General features: G+C 39.2%; 1 protein-coding gene across 1 annotated transcript; it reads left to right on the top strand.

Moving 5' to 3' along the window:
- The first annotated feature begins 2,921 nt into the window (after positions 1–2,921).
- On the top strand, positions 2,922–19,260 carry NPY1R (neuropeptide Y receptor Y1). Its single transcript, XM_058193044.1, has 3 exons — positions 2,922–3,175; positions 17,777–18,635; positions 18,747–19,260. Exons 2-3 carry the CDS (start codon positions 17,940–17,942, stop codon positions 19,200–19,202), a joined length of 1,152 nt encoding a protein of 383 aa, XP_058049027.1. The 5' UTR covers positions 2,922–3,175; positions 17,777–17,939; the 3' UTR covers positions 19,203–19,260.
- The last annotated feature ends 268 nt before the right edge of the window (positions 19,261–19,528 follow it).

Here is a 19,528-nt window from a genome sequence, read left to right as displayed (position 1 = left end):
TTGTTCCTACAACCATTTCAGTAAGCATTAAAGGTCTGCTGTTCTTTTTGATTAACCTCTTCACCAGTGCTGTGCTAATTCCAGTTTGGGCATTTTCTCCATACCATTCATTCTCCTTCATTGGATAGCAAATCGTTTTATTTTTTTAAAAAAATATTTCAATTAAAAAAAATCTCAAAGAAGGAATTGCTCTTAACAACAAGGTTATGTTGGTATCTTGTCTTCAATTTTATATATATTATGTGGAATTTGAAATCCAGCAGGTTTCAAAGCTGGGAAAAGACTCGACTATGTGATCTGGCTGCTAACTATAATTTCCTTCTCTCTGGTCTCATTTGCACTTGACAGACTGCATCTCTATCAGTACAGCCCCACACACCCCTTTCCATTCTGTTCCAAGACAGACACTCAGATCTGTTGATTTTTTCTTTCTCCACTTAAGCTTTCTTTTCCATAATATGCCAGTTCAATTCTCCAGGTCACATCAGCTATGTGTATCATCTCCATATTTGGCAGGCAAGCAGCAGGCGAAAGCATCAAGTATAGAATCATCACCATAAAGGTGGCTGCATCATCGTCACTGATGAGCCATTATCTCAGACAGGTGTATTTATCTCAAGCAAGATCTGCATCACAGTCCTGGATACTGATCAATAGCTGTGCTGCTTGTTTCAAGGGACAAACAGCATAGCTATTTTTCCACTCTCTCAATTTCTGCTCTGAAACGGGTTCAGAAATGCAGCTGAAAATGTAATTGTTAACATGACAAGAGAAATACGTAATTTAATACATGGAAAATAATATTCACTGTATTTATGTTATCTAAATGGACAGATTGGGGAAGCTGCAGCATTAGCTGGCATGAAATAATATAGTGATAAGAAGTGTATATTTTGGGAGTGTATTGGTTGTATGCATACTGTTGGGGTGATTAATACATTGAGGTGGTAGTAATGTAGATCTTTTATCTTTTATCACCACTGTCATTTAATGGGGGTAGCATGTGGCTAGCATGATAGGTAGCTTGAACTGATGTTTTTAGCATTTTTAAAAAGGGTATACTTGATTTCTGAGTAGTCAATGCAGTTTCCTGGCCATAGTTGTTTTCTGGGATGTTTTGTCAGACTTTAGTTTTGTAGATTGCAAAATGTTTCCTGGTAGTCTATCAGCCAACTCAATAGGCCCAACACTACTTACCTTCCAAGCCTAGATAAGGGGAAGGCTGGCATATGAGATTTCACCATTATAATTATCTTATTATCCTTCCATTTATCTGAACATAGAAAACTTAGAAAATTTCTTATTGAGAAATGAACAAGAAAGCACAGCAAACTATTTATGCTTTGAACTGGATCAGAAAGCTGAGCTTAACTCAGTTTTGGATTATTTTTTTACCCTCCATGTATTGTTGAAATTTCAACTTTCCAGCCAGAATGGACAGAGTGAAAGATTTTGAGGACCACAGGCAAATAACATCTGGAATATCATGAGATGGAGAGTCGCGCCACCATTTCTATTTGTCTAGTGAACTGTACCCCAGCCTTCTGTCTCCTCCCCCACCCACATCTTTACAAAACCCTAGTAAGACCACACCTGCAACCAATTTTGGTCACACTGCAAAAAAGATGTTGAGACTTTGGAAAAAGTTCAGAGAAGAGCAACTAAGATGATCAAAGGCCTGGAGACTAAACCATATGAAGAACGGCTGCAGGTTTTGGGTCTGGCTAGTCTAAAGAAAAGAAGAATTAGGGGTGACATGATAGCAGTATTCCAGGGACTGGAATACTGCTGCCACAGTATTTGAGGAGCTACCACAAACCACCAGAGGGCAGGACAAGAAACAAAGGTTGAAAACTAACCAAAGAAACAAGCAACCTGGAATTTTATTTATTTTATTTTATTTTTATATTATTTATTTATTTTTGTCAATCATGTATAAGGTAACAGGTAAAAGTATAAACATAATTTGGATACATGAAAAGAGTAAATAAAAAAGGAATATTAGGACAGGAAGGGTAGGCACCCCTGTGCACTTATGCACGCCCCTTAATTAATTAACTAAGGAGAAACTTTTTAACAGGACAATTAACCAGCTTTCTTTCAGAAATCGTGAGTGTTCTGAATCATGAGAGGAGAATAGACAGTCACTTATCTGAAATATTGTAGGTTCTCCTGCTTGAGCAGGGGCTGGACTGGAAGACTGCCAAGCTACCTTCCAGCTCTCTATATATATAGAGTCTATATATATAGACATAAACTGTTTCAACTCCTACCCTCAAAACGACGCTATAGAGCACTGCACACCAGAACAACTAGACACAAGAACAGTTTTTTCCCGAAGGCCATCACTCTGCTAAACAAATAATTCCCTCAACACTGTCAGACTATTTACTGAATCTGCACTACTATTAATCGTCTCATAGTTCCCATCACCAATCTCTTTCCACTTATGACTGTATGACTGTAACTTGTTGCTGGCAATCCTTATGATTTATATTGATATACTGACCATCAATTGTGTTGTAAATGTTGTACCTTGATGAACCTATCTTTTCTTTTATGTACACTGAGAGCATATGCACCAAGACAAATTCCTTGTGTGTCCAATCACACTTGGCCAATAAAAATTCTATTCTATTCTATTCTATTCTATTCTATTCTATTCTATTCTATTCTATTCTATTCTATTCTAAGACCTTCTGCAATCATTACATTCGGAGATTGGTTTAGTAAGGATGTGTTTGGGCCACAAGATGGCGCTCACTCGCAAACCATGACGCCCAGTTTCACCAGCGTTCAGAAACCACTCCCGAGACGGCATCCTTCCTCCCCCCCCCCCGCCTCTCCTGCAGTAGTTCCAAGACTTAAGGAGGTTTATCCCAGCACGTTTCGACAGCCGACTTCTAATGGGGAGCCTTCGGGTCACCTGCGTGCGCGGGGCTCATCTTCACCTTCACCCCATCATCTGACAGCCGGGCAAGAAGGTGGAGTTCATCGTTAAAGGGAATGGGGGACGCCTCCGGGTCTCCTCGCTAAGCTTCAGGATCGGGCAGCAGGCGAGTGCCAGGCGGCCGGCCCCGGTTTGCCTTCGACAGCCGCCTGTTCGGTTCCAGCCTCCCGGATGCTTTAAAAACAACCGGTGCAAGGAAGAAGAAGAAGAAAAAGAAAAAGTCAGGTAAGGCTCCTTTTTAGGGCTGCGCCCGCCGTTTCTCCTTTCTGCCCTTTGGCAGCATTTGAGGACACCCTTCCATTCCGTTCTTCCGATGCCAACCGAGGGAGAATGAAGTTGAGTTGCCTAAAGTTACTGTTCCAATGTTGCCTGCGCGCCGTTGGGGCGATTAATGTATCCAGGTGGTGGTAAGGATAGTCTGAATTGGCTGGAGTTTTCTAACCCAGCCGCTGCCTCTCACAGTTTTTGGACACTTCTCCCACCTCCAAACCTCCGATCTTTGGGTTAAAAAAAAGAGGTTAGGAAGAGATAAAGGGCAGAGAAGGGAGACGATACATAGCCTGCCAATTTATCTCTGTCCCCTCTAAGCCGCCCTCGCCCGGAATTCGGGTATTCTGGCATGTTGAAGGCAATTCACTGGAAGCCGGCGAGGCGCTGCAAAGGAGCGCGTCTCTGGTGCTGAGGAGCCGCTGCGAAAGAAACAGCTTGAGAGAGAGATTCATCTCTGCTCAGCTTCGTCCGCCTTTAAATCAGGGGAAACCATACCGCAGGAGATGGAAAAAATGTTTATTACCAAGTACCCTGTGCATCTTTGGTCGCTGGAAAGAACTGGGAAGAGCCGTTGTCCTACCGCTTGAGGTCTTGACCTGTTTTCCTGTTTCAAACATTAACCACTGAATGAAGCCAAATTGCAAGAACGTGGGGACGATTCCTCCCGGGTTAAGGAACCGTGGGAGAGGTTGGAGGGTCACCTCTCTGAGAAAGAAAGGCTCAGAGTTACCAGGTTTCTGCAGACAGGCTATCATGGGCAGGAGAGAAAAACCAAAGCTGAGTTCCACTTTCAGTCAGTGGAGAGGAAAGCATTGTTTAACTTAATCCCTGAAGCCGAGGAGATCCCTCATTTGCTTTAATTGGTCCGATTTCCATCATGGGCCAGGGACAGTGGGAGTGAAAATGGAAAATATCTGGGTGGCTTCTGATTTTTTTTTTATCCCTGGTCTCGGGAGGCAAGACAAGAAATGGTTATTCTGACCTTTTCTTGGTTAGACAAAGAGAAGGATGACATTTCAACTTCTCCCACTGTTTCTTAAGCATCCACATGTTCTGTAACGTTGCTTCATTCTGTGGTTAATGTTTAAACAGGTCAAGATCTCAAATTTCTATATTGAGCTGAAGGAGGCAGATGGGCGGAGAGATGGAATACAGATGAGTCTCTGTAAAGTTGCTGTGAGCGACTTAAGGCACCAAAGAGGTCTCTGGAAGAGAAAGCATAGGAAGGAAGAGAATTAAAACTTGTGCCTATAACAATGTATACCTTCAAAGGACAAGAGAGTAAGAAAACAGTTGAAAAACAAATAAAAGAAAATATGAAGTCATCCTCACAAATGATGAATTGGGTTGATTTGGTACAGTGAAGCAACGGTACTCTGACACTAAAAATCCCGGGCTGTAGCCTAGACTGAAAAAACACAAAAGCATGTATTGGAAGAAAAAAAATGACGTGTGTGTGTGTGTGTGTGTGTATTGCTGCCAAGTAGTATCTAGGTAGATCCATGATACCACTAATCAGTCAGTTTCTATTGTTAGCCTTCCGCCACAATGCACCCATCTGGTGCTCCCAAAGAATGTTGAAGTTCAAATTCTGGGACTTAAAATCTAATATATTTGGAGCATGACAACTTTGCAACCCCCAGAGTTTCCATGCTGCCTTTAATTTATATGCCTGTTCATTCCTACCAACTTATCCATGCATTCATGAACTCAGGGACAATATACTAAGAAGTAGACTTGTCCCAGAGCACCTTGTAGACAGTAGTTTAAAAAATAAATTTCAAACTCCCACACACTTTTCTTTATCTTTTTCAAATATCCTAATACTATACTTGAGTATATCCTATGCACCCTGCGTTTCGGTTGGTTTGGTTCCATACAAATGCATTCTGAGTTGTAGTTTTGCATTGTTTGTCTACACGTTTATTAGAAATAAGTTATAATGTGATTAAAATAATACTGAAGACGATAGTACGAGTCTGCCCCTGACAATTCTAGTATTAATATTATCAGTTCTAATGACAACAGTTGTTTTGTTTGTTTATGTGCCACCCATATTTTCTAGAGATGACATTCCAATGAATTAGACTGCATTCAATTATAGACTGTAATGGTCAGTGTATTTAAGTTGTGTAGTTTAATATACAGCAATTCTACTTAGAAATAAGTCGTGCTGATTAGCTCCTACCAAATTATAAACTTTATTATACCAAACCACAAATATTAAAATTGTAGTCAAACTCTCAAGCATTCCACATCTCTTCAGGAAACATGTTACAAAAGTGAGGAACGCAGAGGTCTTTCAAGGAAAAATAGAGACCTCCATGATACTAATATAATCAGTTTGCAGGCTCAGAAATTTAAAACAGATTGTTGGAAGAAAATGAAGAGAAGATACAGAATTAAATGGACCAGAGTCCATGAGGCACATATTCTTCTGGATAGCAATGGGGTCAGGAATTATTCCCGTTCCCCACAAACAGTATCTTCCCCAGAAGCATTGTTCAGTTTTTAAATAATTGACTGATACTTTATATTTTATTTTCTTGAATCACTTAAAATATAACCCCAAGAGTTACTTCATTTTTAATATATTTATCCACTGTACTTTTTTTTACTGTGTCATTGGCTTAGACAAATGCACACAATAGAGCAAAAAATACACTGGAACAAGAGAGAATGAGAAGAAAGTGACTATTTTCCCTTGGGCGTCTCTTAAAGACACTGGGTGTCCTTAAGTTGCTTAGGAATTATAATCAGGGACATATGAAGGACATCCTCTTGGGGTAAGCTAGAACAGGCCTGTGCAAATTTCAGGTTATGCTAGGACTAGATTCAAGTAATAGTTGACTCATCCTATACTTCTGAAAATACATAAAATGTTATGCATTAGCAAAAGGGAGATCAGGAATTATTCCCAGGTAAGCATGCACATAATTGCAGAACTAAACCCTAATATTTCCCCACTGAATTGATTTTTGGATTGAGCTATGAATCACTTCCTCCACCTTCTTTCCTGGAACCTTTAATTAAGTGGACAAATTGATAAATTGGCCAATGACTGTGATCTTCCTGGGCTGCAGCAGATAGAGAAACTCAGCCACACCTGGTTGGAAATGAGCATCTGCTTATTAGCAGTTATTATTAGGCTGCTTTAGGAGAAAAAAGTATGTCTATGTTTATTTGACATGTACTTGAAATGACTGCTAGAGATATCTGTCCAGATTAGGCCCAGCAGGCATTTTAGGAAAGGTTTACTGGATGAAAAGGAGGCAGAGTGTAAGCACTGCTGATCAATAGTTGTATGTTTCTTGACAGATGGCTTCTGTGCCATATGACATAGAACATCCTTTTGGAATTTCCACTGAATTCGGCATAAAGCTGCAATTCTAAGTATAATCCTAAAATGTTTTAAGATGAGCGTCTTTGTCTCAGTGATTATACTAGGATAGCTTTGAAGGAACAGATCGCCTGTCCCTCCTATATAAGAATATTAACCTGCTTCTTGCATGACTTTGATTCCATTGATTGATCAGTTTAGTTTATGTTCATATATGTGCACCTGCATTAAAAAAATGTAGGTTAAAAGAGAGCGTTAAGCTTTGTTTGCTTTTTGGAGCATGCGAGAATGTAAAGTATTCCAACAAATCATGTCTCTTCCCCATTAGGAGGAGAATGGTTTTTATAACAAACAGCTTTTCCTCTGCAAGTTAAATACTGGTATATATTTCAAACAATGATTAACTAAGGGAAACTTGTTATCTAACTGAAAGGGTTTCTTAAGTAATGTAATCAAATTAACCCTTAAGACTGCAGCATTACTTTTAGATTAAGTATGCTGAGCATCATAGTGCATTCTTCCAAACAAAATGGAGAACCTTTGTCTGATACTGATGATGACAATTCCAACACACCAAGCCAGGCTTACTGATGAAGGAGGAAGGATATCATCTTTCAGCAATGCTTGGAGTGCCGCAGCTTGCTGTTTAACTAAAATGAGGGATATAAAGTATTGCTGGAAGTTTTCTTGCAGGTATCTTGGCAATTCAAAGATTAATTCAAAAGCTGGAATAATTACGGAGCAAAACCATTTCCAATAACTTGCTTTAAATCAACTGGAAGCCAATAACTTACTACACTATATCAATGAAGACTTTTTCAGGCTAAATCATCTTCCAAAATGATTTCACTTTCAAATAATATATAACTTTCGAAGAGCAGCAAGAATCCATGTTACTGGATCAAAGGCAAGTCAGTTAAAGTGCTGACTTCTTTGATTCTTGGGGTTTTGTTGTTTTGTGTCATCTTTGTAAAGTATAAACAAAAAGTTTACTATACTGTCACTTTTTGTTTATAAATTATAAATACAATGCAGTATTGTATAATAGATAAGATTCTTCTCTATCTTTATTTAATATTTATGATAAATATTGTTCTGCACTTTCCCCTTTAATTTCTATATTCTGTTTATTTTTCCCCTTAATCTCAGTGACTGACCTTTCCCCAGATGGCCGTTCTGATTAAGATTAAAGAAATCTCAGGGATTATTTGTGTTTACACTCCTACTGTTTCTGCATCCCCAGAAGGAATATTAACTAGAAAACAATTTTCTTGCAAGAACTTTAGGGACAGTGCAATACTAATGAGACCGTGATTGTTCTTTTTCACTCTCTGAAGCTTTGCTGAGGGAAGAAAAAAATGGCATAGTTAAAAATGAAATGAGATCACCATTAAGGCCACAATCCCAAACCATACAGGATCAACTGATTCATCTTCCTTCTCCTTAAGGAGCAGGTTTATAGAGGATTTAGGTTAATCTCACCAGGTTGGGGGAAATGTATCTATTTGTAGTTGAAAAATTAGAATCCAGGCTACAGAATTCAGAGGTGTTATTGGCGTATCATTCAATGCATACATGCAATTATGGTTCCATTTACTAACTCAGATCTGCAGACCTGGTGATCCACAAGCCAAATATGTGAGGGGAGAAAAATGGTTTTGCCTTTTGGATGCTACAGCATGTAGCTGATTTCTGATCAACTTTTTATAACAACACAATTTATTGTCGTTCTTCAGAACCAACTTTTAAAGTTTTCAAATTTATAAAGATCAGTTTATGGCTTCTCCTCAAGGTAAATGCCAGCAGAAACAGAGCAGTGATGGAATAGCTGTGGAAGGACAAGTTTTAATCTTCCATAGATCTCAATGTAGCAGGGAAAAGTCAAGATTTATGAAACACGCTGAATCAGGTCTGTGAATTTGAAAAAGCTAGGTTAGTTCTATTTCACATAGCCTCCAATTATTAAAATAAACTCAGGGGGGCCACCCAAGCTCCATTTTCATTGGCACTGTGGGCCGGTTCTTTGCTGTTTCAAGAGCGGCCCCGCAGACTAGATCTCAGCGCCCCGCAGGCCTTGAGTTTGACACCCCTGTCTTAAAGGAATTACTCTTCCATTCTACTGCAATTCCTGAACAAATCCTACCAAATAATAATAATAATAATACCACCAGCGGAACTGCAAAAAACTGCGCTACTTGGAACATAGTACATCTTAAGAAGGTATTTGGTTGATACCTAGGACGCTGGCAGCAACCCGTATCAGCCATTAGCATCAGTCAATGGTATTTGTGATGCACTTTTGAATGTTCAATTGGCTGAGTTTCATGTTTAATGAATAAAATAATAATAATAATAATAATAATAATAATAATAATAATAATAATAATAATAATAATAATAATAATAATAATAATGTAACAGTGATACCCATTGTCATGTAACAGTTATACCATTGTCATCGGGGCACTTGGTACCATTTCCAAGAATTTTATAAGACACATGAAGAAATTGCAGCTTCGGGCTTCTGGTGGCTCCGCTTCGTTAATGGCGGTCTATTTTAGCCCGCCAGTTCTGTGTGATTCTGTAGAGCTGTTTAGACAGCGTTAATCTGCTGTCAACAGCTTGTAAATCTCTACCCTTGGGCAAAGAGGGGGAGGTGAGCATTCGGGCTGAAGTAGAGCCCCCAAGGAAAGCCCCAGGAAGATTTCTGGTGGTTTGTTGGGAACGCTCCTTCTATAGCTCGAAAAAAGCTCCAGAATCCAGAACGCTTCTGTAAATGGCAGAACAAAACGCAGCGTCCATCTCCGTGACTGATGGATTACTGAAGGATTGCTAACACGGACAGAGCCGAAAACAGGAGTGCTGGCATTTGATTGTAAGATGATTTTAACTCCCTGACAGAGAAGGTATTCGTATTCAAGAGTGGAGATGATGAAAGATGGCATTTTGTGTATTGAAAGTGAAAGCTAAGCTAAGCGAAAGCTAAGGAAATGCTTATTACAATTGCTGGCGTGGAACCTTTAAGAAGAATATAACAAGATATTTTTTTTAAAAAAATGGATTTTTTTTAAATCCCTTTTTTTTATTATCTTTTTCTTACAGTGTTTAAGAAGAAAAGCTTATTGAAATTTTTTTTCTTTTTTTTCCTCTTTTTTTCTTCTTCTTGGTATTACTTAGTTTTAAAATGGCCTTTAAGCAAAGAGATTTAACCACTTCTAAAATATTGGAAATTTCTTCACTTCAGATACGGAAATTGAAAGAAGATATTAAAGACAGTCTAAGGAATTTTTTACAGGAGCTTATGGAGGCTCATCTTTCAGAAATAGATCAAAAATTTAATGAAATGGAGAAAGAAATACTGGATTTTAAAGATATGGTGGAAGAGCAGAGGAGGGAGATGAAAAAATTAAAGGAATCAATTACCCCATTATTGTTATCTAGTATTCAGACAGAAGAAAGACTGGATGAACTTAACCAAATTAATTTAGATTTGCAAAGGTTCAAAGTTCAAATTAATTTGAATTTAGAAAATAAAATAGATGATATTCAGGTTAAGGTAGATAAGGCAGATGAAGAAAGGGTTATATTACAATATAAATTAATGGAATATGCTATAAGGGTAAGGAGTTTAAGAGAATATAAAGAGGAAAATTTGAAAGAGATTTTTATTCAGGCCTTTGCTCAGATAGAGGGAGTGGAACCAGAAGATTTTGAAGTTAATATTGAAAAAATTTATCGTGTTAATTCTTGGTTGGCAAGGCAGAAGTGTTTACCGAGAGATGTGGTTATTTATTTTACAAATAAGAAGATTAGGTATGGAATTTTGCAAGCATTTTATAAAAATAAATTTCAAATATTAGGACAAGATATAATAATGATGAAGGAAATTCCTCCTAAAATGTTAAGAAAGAGAAAAGAATTTGCCTTTTTAGTGGATGAGCTTAAGAAACATCAGATATATTTTAGATGGGAGGTTCCAGCTGGTTTAACAGTGAATTATAAAGGAAGAAAGTATTTTCTCAATACAGTTTGTAAAGCACGAGATTTCTACACTAATGTATTAAAGATTGGGAACTCTTTATTAATAGATGTTAAGTTGAATGGTGAATAGATGGTGGAAAATGTGTAAGACAGAAGAAGGGGAGGGAGAATGTTTAATTCTATTATATATGATTATGGTTAATTTTTGTAAATGATTTATTTTGGATATAAATGTGTAATTTTAGGGGTACTATTTGATATATTTCAGGTATAAAGGAATAGGAAGATGGAATATTGTTTAACTTTGGAGGATAGATAGTAAAATTTAGGAATTTGGATTAAATATTATATTTAAGAGATGGATGTAATGTTGTTATATGGCTAATTAGAATTTAATTGTTATAATAGATATATTTTGGATAAGTTATAGGTGTAATTTTAATAATGTTATTTGATATAAGCAAGGTAAAGTGAAGATTTTAATTATTATAATTGATATATTGGATATTTGTAATATTATTTGATGTATATAAATGTCAAATGTGAAAAGATGGACTATTGTTTACCCTTGAAGGTTGGACAGAAAAATTTAAGAAATTAAGTTGGAAATATGAACTATTTTTGAGAGACTGCTTAAGGAAGAAAGACATTTTAGAAGAACCCTTGGTGAATATTGGAAGATGGAACATTGTTTTGATATTGATTGATGAAGGTTGGATATTAAAAACTATGTACTTTATTCAAGAATAAACACTAACTCAATCAGAAATTTCTGAGAACTCTAGGAGTGGAATGGTCTGATATATAATGGATTGGAAGAAATGTATTTTCTTTGTTTCTGGAAGGGGAGTTGAGGTTTTAAGGACTATGGATTTGTGTTATATTTTAATTTTTGTTGTTAGTTTTATACCCTGTATTCGGTTCTGGGAAGTCCTGGGGGGGTGGGGGGAGGAAGGAGAAGGGATGGGGAGGGGGGATGAGGGTAGAAAATGGGTTGATAGTTAATGTACAAAGATGATTGAAGAAGTATAATTAATGTAAGATCGGCTACCACTTCAGAATGATGGGAAAGAAGGAAGTAGAAGAGAGAAGGAGGTAGGAAAGAGAAGAGGAGGAAGAGGAAAGAAAGGAAGAGGGATAGAAGAGGGAGAAGAAAGGAGTAGGGAGGAAGGAGGAGAGGATGTAGATAAGAGAGGGGGAGGATGGTTGTGGAAAGTAGAAGAAGGTAGAGAAGGGAAGAGAGTTAAAGGAAGGGGGTGGTGACCGGGCAGGTCCGATTAATTGTATATGATGGTACATTAAATATGTTATTGGATATGAATGTTAAAATAAAACTTTAAAAAAAAAAAGAAATTGCAGCTTCCTGCAATAACACCAGCGGAACTGCAAAAAAGTGTACTACTCGGAACATCATATATTTTAAGAAGATACTTGGTTGATACCTAGGACGCTGGCAGCAACCTGTATCAATCATTAGGACCAGCCAATCATATTTTTGACACATTTTTAAATGTTCAGTTGACTGAGTTTCATAATAATAATAATAATAATAATAATAATAATAATAATAATAATAATAATAATAATAAGAATAAGAATAAGAATAAGAAGAAGAAGAAGAAGAAGAAGAAGAAGAAGAAGAAGAAGAAGAAGAAGAAGAAGAAGAAGAAGAAGCCCCAATATATCATAAAACAAAACAACCCAGAGCTCTCACTTGAGGCACAAATGACCAAGTTCAAATTATCCTACTTTGGATATGTATACAAAATCCTAGCTCTGTAAAAAAAAAAAAAGGCTGTAATGGTAAGAAAGTTGGAAGAAAAGAGGATGAGCAGTTTCAAGGTGAAGAGACTCAATTACAGGGGCAATGGGTGAACTGCTGGAACACCTAAAAGACCAGCTTAGGGGTAGGCAGAGAAAATCTACCTATATGGTTTCTAAGAATCAACAATTATGGCAGATACTCTATCAAACACAATCCTTCAGCATCTGATTTCCTATATCATCTCCTCCAATGTTCAGTGCTGGGCAAATATGTTTTTGACAGGATCCAGCAGCACTTCCTGCATCCTGAATTTAATGTTATATAATCGTCATTTTAGGAACTCCATCCTAAAAAGGTGGAACAAACAGTTTTAAGGATTTTAAACTAAACAAGTTATTTCATTTGTGGTCTTCCAGAAGTCAAGTGGTTCAGTCATGCTATCGGTACGTAGCATAACAATGTCCAGGGGTGGGCTTCGAAAATTTTAGCAAGGGGTTCTCTGCCCGTTGCTGAGTGGGTGTTCTGTCTCCATCCTCACTTTGGAGTAACGAGCTGGCCTACAGCCAGTGGGTTCAAGACTCCTATCAGTCCTGGCCGAGAAAACGCAGCTGCCTGCCAAAAAGTTCAAACAGATTAAGACTTCAGCTCACTTCGACACGGTTCAGCTAATTTGCTTCCCGTGGAGCTGAGAGCAGTCCCAAAGCTCCTTATATATACTGTGGGGTGGGGCTCCTGCCCCATCCTTCCCTTTGATGACGCCGCCTCTCTAATCTTCTGAAGCGTGGGTCGTTCCAGGCTTGATTAGTATGATTATCAGCTGCGTCTGAAGGCGTAGCCTGAGGAAGGGAGGAATCAGGGGATGTCAGCCTCATTACATCCTCCGACTGGCCTGGTTCTGGCTCCTGGAGCCGGGCCAAAGGAATCGGTGCTCCTGAGATAAGCCTTACCGTCCCTTCCCCCTCACTCTCGGAGTCATTTTCAGGCATGGGGCCAGGTTCGGGGGCTGGAGCCACAACAATGGGTGTGGCCATGTTGGGCATTGCCTAGTCAGCCTCCTGCACCTTGGGGGGAGAGTTTGCCCTCTCCGGGCTCCGAAGACTTTCATCAAGCCTCCGGGAGAGCAAAAATTTATTTATTTATTTATTTATTTATTATTTCAATTTTTATACCGCCCTTCTCCCAAAGGACTCAGGGTGGTTTACAGCCAGATACAAAAATTAAAACCAATTTAAAAGACAAAAATTCAAATTTGGCTGGAAACTATAAAAATCCAATAAAAACCCCATTTAAAAACCATTAGGCCAGTCCTGCGTGATGGAACAGAAATGTTTTCAGCTCACGTCGAAAGGTCCGGAGATCAGGGAGTTGGCAGATACCTGGTGGTAGCTCGTGCCAGAGAGTTGGAGCCCCCACAGAGAAGGCCCTCCCCCTGGGGTTCGCCAGCCGACATTGTCTGGCCAACGGCACCCTGAGGAGACCCTCCCTATGAGAGCGCACTGGTCGATGGGAGACCACCGGTAGCAGCAGGCAGTCCCGTAAATAACCCGGTCCTATGCCATGGAGCGGTTTAAAGGTGGTAACCAACAGCTTGAATTGCACTCGGAAGACCACCGGAAGCCAGTGCAGCCTGCGCAGGAGAGGTGTTATATGGGAGTCATGAGTCGCTCCCTCTATCACCCGCGCAGCCGCATTCTGCACCAGTTGGAGCCTCCGGGTGCTCTTCAAGGGGAGCCCCATGTAGAGAGCGTTGCAGTAGTCCAGGCGGGAAGTGACGAGGGCATGAGTGACTGTGCATAGGGAATCCCGGTCTAAGAAGGGACGCAATTGGCGTATCAGGCGAACCTGATAAAAAGCACCTCTGGCGACGGCCGTCATATGCTCTTCCAACGACAGCCGTGCATCCAGAAGGACACCCAGATTGCGGACTCTCTCTGTAGAGGCCAATGACTCGCCCCCCACAGTCAGCGATGGCATCAGCTGATTATACCGGGATGGCCTCCCCAGACTCCAGAGACTCTTTGGAGGCCAGAAATGGGCCCATTTCCAACCTTCCTGAACTTCCAGAAGGCCTGTTTTACACCCTCCCCTGCGTGCTCTGCAGTTACCTGCATCCAAAACAGGCCATTTGGGGACTCTTGGGAGGGGAGAGGAGGGGTGGGTGGGGCCAGCCAGGTGTGGGATTTGGGGGTTCTCTGAACTGCACAGAATCTTAGCTAGAGGTTCTTCCAAAACCCTGCGAACCCCCAGCAGCCCAACCCTGACAATATCCTTTTCTCAGATTTTAGGCGAGCTCAAAAGGGAAGGTCTGACTCTGTTTCAGGCTCCCATGGAAGTCTTTAATGGTGAGCAGAAACATGCTGCACTCCTGCAAGGCTTGCAGTACTTTGACCAAATCATTTTTGCAGCTCAGACCTAAAACGGAAGATGTATTTAAAAATAAATAAATTAGTTGATTATCATGTTTTCATTTATTTTTAAACTATCTAGGAATTGTGGTGATTTTCTTCTTCTTCTTTCTTTTCTTACAATTTGTTAATGGTATCTTTTATCAAACAAGAGGAATATTTTATATAACAGTTATTTAATGGTATTTAACCCAATTATTACATTATTACGAAGTAATTCAGGATGACTTTTTTTAAAAAAAAATCAATTGCTGTGCACAAGGCAGGGTTCCTTTCCATTTCTTTCTTTCATTCAAAGAGATTCCAAGGGCCAGAAAGAAAAGCAGAAAATTGTGCTTCACCATCATTTAGAACTTTACTTGCCTTTAGCTGCTCCCTGCTGTAAATGCCCAAAAATAAGTCAAAAGGATAAAGTTAGATTTTTAAAAAATAAAATAAAATGGCATAAATAATTCATAGAAGCCACACTCAGCAGTAAGTCTAGGCAGCAGTGTTTTAGATCAGAAGGTAAAAAGATAACTCCTGTGTGTATAGAAGCCTGAATGTAGCATCTATTCCTTAAAGGAAGTCGGCCTTTCCCCAGGAACGTGAGAAAAGAGACACTTAATTTGCTAAGTTGCTGGCAGCTGCTCCTGCACACCCCAGATCACTTTTAAATACTGCAGGATCCGATCTGACTAAAGGTTTGTTCTTCCAAGCTTTCAGATTTGTGCTGCAGTCCATCCTCATGGAATTTCTCAATCTTCACATCTTGGAGATGATGGACAAGTTCCCTGAAGATGAGTTCCAGTATTCAAATCCAACAGCTTGGAAAAACAAATCTCTGGTCCCACAGATCGACTCAGATTGGAAATAGAATAGAATAGAATAGAATAGAATAGAATAGAATAGAATAGAATAGAATAGAATAGAATTCTTTATTAGCCAAGTGTGATTGGACAAACAAGGAATTTGTCTTTGGTGCATATGCTCTCAGTGTACATAAAAAGACAAGATACACTCGTCAAAAATCACAAGGCATAACACCCAGTGACAATCATAAGGTACAATAAGCAATAAATAATATATTTGCCTTCATTCACTTTTAATTACTTTTTGCTTTCCATTCCCAAGTGTTGCATAATGCTACAATGCAACAGAGTAATAGCACTGTTATTTTAGATCTGGAGTTTTGTTGCTCTAACTTTTATCATTCCCATGCAATGCGAACCTTTGCTTCCCTTGTTGTGATGTGGCTGAACATACTGGTGGAGTATCAGAATGGGGAAAGTTGCCTACTAGCTATACCAGTAGGCTTCAACTCAGTGGTGAAATCCATTTTTTTTTACTATCGGTTCTGTGAGTGTAGCTTGGTGGGTGTGGTGTGGCTTGGTGGGCGTGGCCTTGTGGGCATGGCAGGGGAAGTATTCTGCAAAATCCCCATTCCTGGGGGAGGGATATCGGAAAATCTCCATTCCCATCCCATTCTGGGCCAGCCAGAGGTGGTATTTTCCAGTTCTCCGACCTGCTCAAAATTTCTGCTACCAGTTCTCCAGAACCTGTCAGAACCTGCTGGGTTTCACCCCTGCTTCAATTTATAACAGTTCATTTAGTCACTGTTCGTAGTTACATCAGCACTGAAAAAAGTGACTTACAATAATTTTTCACACGTATGACCTTCACAACATTCCCATAGTCATACGATCAGTATTTGGATGCTAAGGAACTCATTCATATTTATGAGGGTTGCAGCATCCTGTGGCCATGTCTAATTCATTTAACACAGTGCTACTAACTTAATGCCTGCAGTGATTCACTTAACGCCTGTGGCAAGAAACGTTCTAAAAAGGAGCAACATTCACTTATCACCTGTCTTGCTTAACAACAGAAATTTTGGGCTCAATTGTGGTCAAATACATATCTGTATTTGTCCATAAGGACAATAAAGAGTAATGAATAAAATACACACAATAAAAATATTACTTACTAGGGTAAGTAATATCCAAAAGTTAATTTTAACCATCCCACCCGACACAATGCAACACAAAATAGCTGCATTTGAATCTCGTAGGATTGTTACTAATAAACATTTATAGAAGTGGATTAATCTTTGAAGATCCAGCTAGACCACGGGTGTCAAACTCAAGGCCCAGGGGCTGGATGCAGCTCACAGGGTGATTAGATCTGGTCTGTGGGGCCAGCCTGGAAACAGCAAAGGACCAGCCCTTGGTGCCTCTGCCAGTAAAAATGGAGACTTTACCGAGACCTCTAGGGGGAGACTGTGCGCAGCCCCCACTTTGCCTCATTTTTACTGGCAAAGGGCTAGCAAAACAAACTAAACAAAACAAAAGGAAAAATGTTTCCTCTTTTGCATTTGAGCATGCAAAGGAGAAAGGGAAAGAGGAAAGACAAAGAAAAAGAAGAAAGATGGGAAGAGAGCAAGGAAGGAAAAATAAGGAAAGAAGGGAAGGAAGAAGAAAGGAGAAGGAAGAGGGAAGGAAGGAAGGAAGGAAGATTATAAAGAGTGAGGAAGGGTCTCAGGGAAGTCCTGTCTTAGCCCTCTGAGACAAATAACATCGGGTTGGCCATGCCCACCATGGCCATGGCCACCCCAGCTACCCCCCCTCCCGGCCCTCTGAGGTGAAACACAACCCTGATGCGGCCCTCAATGAAATCGAATTTGACATCCCTGAGATAGACTATTGTTTGGAAATCCTAAAAGACTTCCCTTCAAGAGGATTTGCTGTTGTTGGATCTTAGTCTGGTAACACTTTCTGACTTTAGGCCTAATGAATTCTAATTATGTACAATAACAACAATATGACTTTTCTCTAGATGCCTTAGGGAGAACAGAGTGGGAATTGAACAAATTTATTTTATGAAAATTAATACCTTAATCCTATAGTCCATTCATGATATTAATTCATCTGTTGTTCTTAGTATTATTACTCTTTCATAACTGAAAATAATGACATGTTGATATCAACAAAATACTCTAAGGGCAGTCTTCTGAGTAAATGCCTACAGAATTGTCTTTTGGTGTAACCTTAAAACATTAATATGCAAACATTCCACTTTTTTTGCAGATCCTTCAGGATTATCAATGGCATGAACATTTCTGTTGCACCTTTGGTTGGCCACCTGTGGTTTGGGTAATGAGAAGAAAAAATATCGACTTCTTGAGAGAAGCCTATTGAACAGCCGATTAGTCTGTTGCTCAGAGTGATCTCAGATAGAGAAGAATCCAATATGAATACATCACTTCTCTCCTTCACAGGAAATAATTCTATTCAAAATATCTCCAATGAGGCTTCTGGTCTCTTCCATTTCCAGGACATTGACTGTCATGTGCCTTTGGCCATGGTATTTACCTTGGCCTTGGCTTATGGAATTGTTATCCTTCTTGGCATTTCTGGAAATCTGGCGTTAATTATTATAATCTTGAAGCAAAAGGAAATGCACAACGTGACCAACATTCTCATTGTCAATCTGTCCTTTTCAGACCTCCTAATAACTATCATGTGTCTTCCTTTCACATTTGTATATACTCTAATGGACCACTGGGTTTTTGGGGAGACCATGTGCAAACTTAATCCTTTCGTGCAGTGTGTCTCTGTCACAGTCTCTGTTTTCTCCTTGGTCCTCATAGCTATTGAACGCCATCAGCTGATTATCAACCCTCGTGGCTGGAGGCCTAATAACAGACATGCCTATGTTGGAATTGCCACCATCTGGATCCTAGCAATAGCCTCATCTCTGCCTTTCTTAATATACCATGTTTTAACCGATGAACCTTTCACTAATATAACCATAGAGGACTACAAGGGAAAATATGTATGCTTCGATTCATTTCCATGGGAGTCAGCCAGACTGTCCTACACTACTATTCTCTTGGTCATACAATACTTGGGACCCCTTTGTTTTATATTCATTTGCTACTTAAAGGTAAGGAAGCGTTTCTTTTGTCACATATCTTGCATGTTCTTTGTTCTTATCAAAATGGCACCTCTCGGATAATGGCTTACATTGTTGTTACTGAATTCTTATTTTCCACAGATCTATATTCGATTAAAAAGAAGATGCAACATGGTGGATAAGATGAGGGATAATAAATACCGGTCTACCGAAACAAAAAGGATCAATGTTATGCTGATCTCGATTGTGGTGGCTTTTGCCATCTGTTGGCTGCCCCTCACCATCTTCAATACGGTCTTTGACTGGAATCATGAAATTCTCCCTGCAGCCTGCAGCCATAATTTGCTCTTTTTAATTTGTCACCTTACAGCTATGATCTCAACCTGTGTGAATCCCATCTTCTACGGATTCCTCAACAAGAACTTTCAACGGGATCTGCAGATTTTCTTTCACTTCTGTCATTTCCACACCAGAGTCGATGACTATGAAACAATAGCGATGTCTACAATGCACACAGATATTTCAAAGACTTCCCTGAAGCAAGCAAGCCCTCTCACTTTTAAAAAATTTAATGAGCATGCTGATGAAAAAATATAGCTGCTGTGTCATGACTGACATGTTTTCAAGAACAAACACCAGATTTTAAAGAGGCTTCTTTTTCTTCCACCAACTCTGAAATGTCACTTTTGTGTTTCTGCTGTTGCTGATTTTTATTGTTGCATGTTTGCTATTTTTAAATGAAGAGTTCTTTCTAATATTATAAGTATATTGACGTTTGATGCTTAAAATGGGATTTTTTTTTGTTTTTCCTATTTGTGCTTTCATATATTTCTCTATCAATTTAGTATTTTATATCTATATATATATATCTATACACAGACACACACACACACACACACACACACACACATCTAGAGAGAGAG

Source organism: Ahaetulla prasina, chromosome 8 (genome assembly GCF_028640845.1).
Source record: "Ahaetulla prasina isolate Xishuangbanna chromosome 8, ASM2864084v1, whole genome shotgun sequence".
Taxonomy (NCBI): Eukaryota; Metazoa; Chordata; class Lepidosauria; order Squamata; family Colubridae; genus Ahaetulla; species Ahaetulla prasina.
This window is presented reverse-complemented; position numbering and strand designations above follow the sequence as displayed.